This window comes from Erithacus rubecula (genome assembly GCF_903797595.1).
Source record: "Erithacus rubecula genome assembly, chromosome: Z".
NCBI lineage: Eukaryota > Metazoa > Chordata > Aves > Passeriformes > Muscicapidae > Erithacus > Erithacus rubecula.
In genome coordinates this window covers 29442087-29448086 of record NC_136661.1, presented here as the reverse complement: position 1 = coordinate 29448086, position 6000 = coordinate 29442087, and the positions used below count along the sequence as shown (strand labels likewise).

At 40.1% G+C, this 6000-nt stretch overlaps 1 protein-coding gene across 4 annotated transcripts in view; it reads right to left on the bottom strand.

Annotated features, from left to right (window-relative positions):
• Positions 1-225: 225 nt before the first annotated feature.
• The window catches only part of SETBP1 (SET binding protein 1), a 244314-nt gene continuing 238539 nt past the window's right edge, over positions 226-6000 (bottom strand). For all 4 annotated transcript variants that reach the window (XM_079330330.1, XM_079330331.1, XM_079330332.1 and 1 more), the window contains one exon: positions 226-4985. In XM_079330330.1, the coding sequence (XP_079186456.1) occupies positions 4429-4985 (557 nt within the window). In that variant the 3' untranslated portion in view covers positions 226-4428. The remainder of the gene's footprint in view (positions 4986-6000) is intronic.

Sequence of the window (6000 nt, the reverse complement as noted above, 5' to 3'; positions counted from 1 at the left end):
TCATGTTTTTATATTTTTTTCTTTTTCTTTTTTTTTCTATGTAGTGTTTTATGCAACCTAGGCAGGCATCTTAAGGAGATCTCCAATATGTATCCTTTGTTGAAATGTGCTTCTAATTATCTCAGAACTGCTGCACCCCAGTTTTTGGATTTTATGGAAAGAAGAGGCATTAAAAGGGCAAGATTTTATTTTTTTTTTTTATTAAATTCAGAAAACCATCCTGGTATTGGTTTTTAGATTTTTATGTTTTGTTTTGTTATGTTTCCCTTTTCTCTGTGTTTTTAGTTATTCTTCAAACCCTTCAGGATGCTCCTTAGAAATTCTTAAGTGCAGTCCTGAATCAGGGCCTGTGAAATCAAGAGTTGAGGAAATCCTTGTGTTTGGAACAGTGGTTTCTGTTTATTTGGTGCATTATTGTAGTGCTCAGAAGCCCTCGTGATACACCAGCACCCCATTGCACCAGATGCAATCCAAATATTCACAATGAGAATATTCTGTGTTCCACAACATTTCTGCCAAATGGGCCATGCTGTGGGATACCTGGGTAGCTGATGACTGGTTTCACCTCTTTTCAATTTATTTTTTCCATTTTTTTTTTAAAGTCATCCAAAAACATGAAAGGTGCTTTCACAGAAAATTTAATATTGAAGGGCTCAAGAAACTGGCAGCATGAAGGTCTTGGAGACACAAGTGGTAATGGTTTTTTTTTTTTTTTATTTTTTTTTCCTCTCTCCCTGAATATTTATCCCCATTTCTGGTTTTACACTGGATTGAGGAATAAAAGACCCACAGAGTGGATGCAAACCCGTGGCCTCATTTCATATGGCTCACAGCCACGTGACACTGTTTTGTGTTTTTATTGAAGCATGCTCAGACGTGTGCTAATCTGTGACACAGTGGAGGTGTTTGAAAGGTTTTTTTGGTCTTAGTAAGCAAAAGGGCTTTCACCCTAGTATTATACAGTATTTGGAAATGTGTGGAGAGAATCTAGAGAGTTCCTCAGTAAATCTTCCTTGTGGTAAGGGAAAAAAAATCAAAAAAGCTCATTACTGGAATATTGTTGGGTAATAAACGGCAGGAGTGGGATTTTAGCCTTAAGCCCTAAAACTAAATCCTTTATGATCTGCATGTAGTACATCGCCTTAAAATATTATTCTGTCAGCAACTTGCTTATCATCTTTATAGACTATGCAACATGCAGAACACAAATTCTGAGTGCCATCTAACAGTATTTCCAGTCTGCTTTTTATGACACTAACAATCCACTCTCTCCATCAGCCCAGCACCAGCTGCAGGAGCGTGTTGTGTGGACAAACAGCCAAATCTGAACCACAGCACCACGCTCCTCCAGCACCTTCTTGCTGTGAAAAAACAAATGTTGAGCTTCTGGACAGAGCCCATCCCATGCTGAGAGCTTTAGCTACCAAGTCCTGAACTTAGCTTCTCTAGGACAAACAGGACCTCTTCATGGTTTTGCTCAATGAAGGGTCTGTGGGGTTGTCCCTCCCAATGGATGCTCTCCTTAAACACTGTGCCTCTAGCAGTTTTTCGGATAGCAATTTTTGGAAGGATAAGAGAGTTTTATTCCCAGAGCTCAGGAGCATAGGAGGCAGCAGCCACTCAATTATCCTTCCCTGGGGCAGTTTTATCCCAGTGTGTCCAGAAAGGTCCAGCCCAAATCCAACCCTTACAGGCACTTTGATCCTCTTGAGGCCACGATGGGTGTTTGATGACAGAATTTGTTGCCTTCAGACCTTTTTTTCACACACTACATGCTGAAATGTCCTTCAATGCTAGGAAAGACATCACTGGAGATAAAATTAAGGATAAGTTGTTGTCTGGCTTAATTTTAGCTACCTGGAATACCAAACTTACGATTTTTTCCTGTCATTTTAAGTGACTGTCACCTACTTTCAATCCCAAAGTAGATTGGGGAAAAAAAATACTTATAAATTAACTAAACCTCAATCCAATGTTTTTTAAGGAAGAAGAGAGGAGTTCAATGAGGTTTAGGGGTGTTTTTTTGCAGGCCTACAACTTCAGTCAATAACACTGTGCTAATTCAAGAGAGCTGAAAAGCAAAATTGTTTTTAACAGAACGAGCAACCAGCCAATTTATTTCTAAGCTGCATTAATTGGAAAACAAAAAGCACAAATAGGTAAGATGAATGATGCAAAACAAATTGGAAACAAAATTCTGCGATCCCTCTTATCAGTTTTAAGGAGTTAGGACCTCAAAATTTGTTCCAGTCTTAAAAAACAATAAAAAAAATACATCCCCTCTTCCAGCTCCCCGACGCAATCCTATCCCCATATGCGTTCAGTTTTAATAAGCTAAGGTGCTATCACAGAAGAAAAATCAGTCTCTAAAAAACAACGAGTTGTATGTTTACAGTGTTCCTCTAACACCATAGTCTTGATATGATTTTTGTAAATAAATAACAGAATAGAAACACAATATTTTTTTGTGGGGACTTTTTGTTGAGTTTGTTGTTTTGTTTTTTTGGTGGGGTTTTCTCGTGGTTCTTTTTTTTTTTTTAGTGTCGTGCTATATGAAGCTTCCTTGGCAATAAACCAATTCAAGATTTCTCAAGAAAGGGAATAGCATTTGGCTTGTGAACCATTAAGTAATTCCAATCCCCCCTCCCATGGTGGAATCTTCCCTCCCCGTTCCCATTTTGATATCCATCTTGCCATGCTAGGTGTTGAGTGCATTGCAGGATTTAAAAAGAAAGGAAATAAAGTTGAATGTACCTATTTCAAATTTCAACAATTGACTTTTTTTTTTTTTTTTAAAAGCATTGACACTGCAATGGAACAGCTTTTTTTCAATCTTTGTTTTAGCTAAAGATTTTAATTGGGCTGTGGAAATGGAGCTTGGGTATTTTACCCAAGTTCAATCAATGGCTAACGGACAACTCGAATGAGAAATGTACAATTTGAACTGACCATTTAAAGAGACGATTTGTCACACACAGTTTGCATCCATGCAGACTGAGAGCTTTATAATTACATTATGTACAAAAAAAAAAAATTTGTTTTTAGTTTATTAAGGCAACCACAACTTGGAGAACATGTCCAAAGTGGCATTAATACAATTGCAGTGGTGATACCCTTTGAACATTTTTATTTCTATTTTCAGATAAGAACACTTATTCCTTTTCTTTTCTTTTTTTTTTTTTTTTTTTTTCAGAAATAATTGCCAAGAAAGAATCTATTATCCATAGGGTTTGTTCTATAGTTTTTTAAAACAATCTACTTTATCTATTTTCTTTAAAAGATAATATCAAGGCATTGCTACCCAATGCAAATTATTCATATTCTGGTTTTCCCGTTAATTTCACTGGGAATTGCAGATGGTAAAAACTTGGTAGGTTTGGGCCCTGTATTTTATCCTATTTTTTTCTGTCCTATTTTTTTTTTCTTTTATCTTTTTTATAATCTTTTTTTGGTGATTTTTTTTTTCCATGTTTACTATAACTATTCCCCAGAAGTGTCTTGCTGTTCTCTACTCATATGTACCGAGCATCAAAACAACTTGGCTGATGGATGACCCCTTTTTTCACATGCCATTGCCAAGTTGCTTCATATAAACATGCTATTGTAACCGAATATCCGTGTATACCTTATTTTAAATGCTGTGATATTCCATTTTTTCTTGGGATAGCACTCGGAACGAGTGTGCACGCGTGTAAGGCTCTAATTTTCTATTGCCTATATTGCAGCTAGTTGTAACTAGGCAAGTAAATGAGAAAGAAATATATAGTTCTAGCAGGAGCCAGGCATTTTGGCCTATGCTGTCCCAAAGCCTGGTAGGTATATAAAACTGAAAAAAAAAAAAAAAATCAAATAGGTTATACCAATATCACAGTTAAGAAAATTACATTATTTTTTGTTGGGTGTTTTTCTTCTTTGTTTCTTTCTTTGTTTCTTTCTTTGTTCCTTTTTTTTTTTCTTTTTTTTTTTTCTATATTTTTCAGTGATTTATCATAAAGTTGCTCTTAGTTTCACCTGGCCCACCAAACAGAATCAGAGTTGAGCATGCACCCTTAGTGACAACGTTCAGCTCTCTGCGAGGATGACTTCCCGCCTCTGGGTACGGTATGAGAACAGCAATGCTGAGATTCAGATTAGTTTTGGATACTCGGCAGAGTTCATGCTTTTTCCAACTTTGACACACATCCTCCTCCCCTGTATCCCCCACTTTTCCCGCGCCTTTCCCCCCTCTTTTCTGGGGGGGTGGCTTGGGTCAAAGCGATGAAGAGGAAAGATGCGAGCCCCAGCTGGCTCAGCTCTGCAATGAGTTCTGGCTGCTGAAGGGACAGGTCAGTCTGGTGCTGCCAAAGGGGTGAGGACTGTGCACCTCCTGTCCCCCAGTCCTGGCGTGCTCCACTGCGGGCACCCAGCATCTGTCGAGGTGCACTGGCCTTAGGGAAGGCCTTCGCTTTCGCTCCCTCTGCCTTTCCGGTGCCGCTTCACTTTCACGTCCTCCTCTTCCTCCTGCGGGGACTTGTTCTTCCTTTTTCCAACCCGGGGTGCCCGGGGTAGAGGGAGAGGGAGTGGAGGGGGTGGAGGAGGCAGAGGAGGCGGCAGCGGTGGCGTCTCTCGAGCCATGTGTATGACAGCCTCGATGGTGGCCATGATTGTATCTTGAGTGGCTGCTTGCTCCAGTGCCAAAGGGTTGAGTGTTGGTCTCTGACCTCTTTTGCTCGGAAGGTCAACGCATTTTTCCAGAACGGGCATTTGGTCTCTGGAGTCTTCGTCAAAGGAAAGGGGTTGCTTCCGGGGACGCCCCCTCCTCTTCTTCACGAAGTTATTGCCTGTCTTTGATTGTCTCTGCAGCCGCTTGGCTTTCAGGATCTTGTTCACATGATCCAGGTTCTTCTTTGTGGACAGGATCTTGGTGTAGTTGCACATCTTGCGCACCTCGCACTGGATTGCTTCAATTTCACGGCGCTTGAACCTTTTCTTCAGTGGTGAGCTGGCTGTTGGGAGACAGGGAGAGAAACAGGAGCAGGTCAAACAACAGTGACTGGAAACTCTTCTTTGACTCCTTCCAGGAGAAGAGCAGATAAAAAAATATAACTTTCACATAAGAGATTTCACTCTGCCTGTTCCCTCTTCTAAAGCAATAAAGCTTTTGCTACAGCCACGTTTTAGCATGGGTTTGCTTCATCCTCATTTTTCAACCTTTAATAGGGGAGAAGGAAGCTTTGCATAGTTGTCAAATTGGCCCAACTTAGCTATTAAACCTACTGTAGTCCAAAGATATAATCCTGATGTCTTCAATTCATCCTTTAATTCTTGTCATGAATGCCAGTTAGTATGAAAAGTGTTTGTTGCTGAAACTAGTGGGCAGAGACAAGATGTGTGGGTTACTTCATCTGTGGCAAATTCATTACCCCTGCCTGGGTTTCTGTACTATCATCTCCTCAGATACTAGCTGAAACTACTCAGTCATATAATTGACTTTAATGGCCCCCAAAGTAAGCTTACCCCTGGTACAGATCACTTGCTTTAGATCTGAACGAACTCCAAAGTAGTTAAGTCTCTTGCCAAGGTCACGTTGTGACTCATTGTCAGAGCTGGGAAGAGTACCCAGAATTTCTTGGCTCCTGGTCCTTTGCTTAGGACACGAGACCTTGCTTGTTTTGCCTAAATTGTCTCATTGTCCTTTCCTGAACATGGCATCTGTTCAAAGTTCGGGATTTGCACACAGATTAGAAGTAACTACCCCTTTGTGAGGGAAGCAGAATGTATTAATTCTGCTATTGCAATAACTGGTGCTCCCTTTCACTCCTAACATATCCGTTCTGTGCTGCTGGGAAAGAAATGATGGAGTTCAGAATTTCTTTTTTTGGTAAGAATAAAACATCCCACTAAATTAACCTCAGCCCACATCTACTTGCAAACTTAATTTACACCTGACTGTCAAGCAGTCATTTGGGTTTGAAATCCTTGAAGTTTCCCGAGCAGGCAAGATTTTGAGAAAGGTTCATT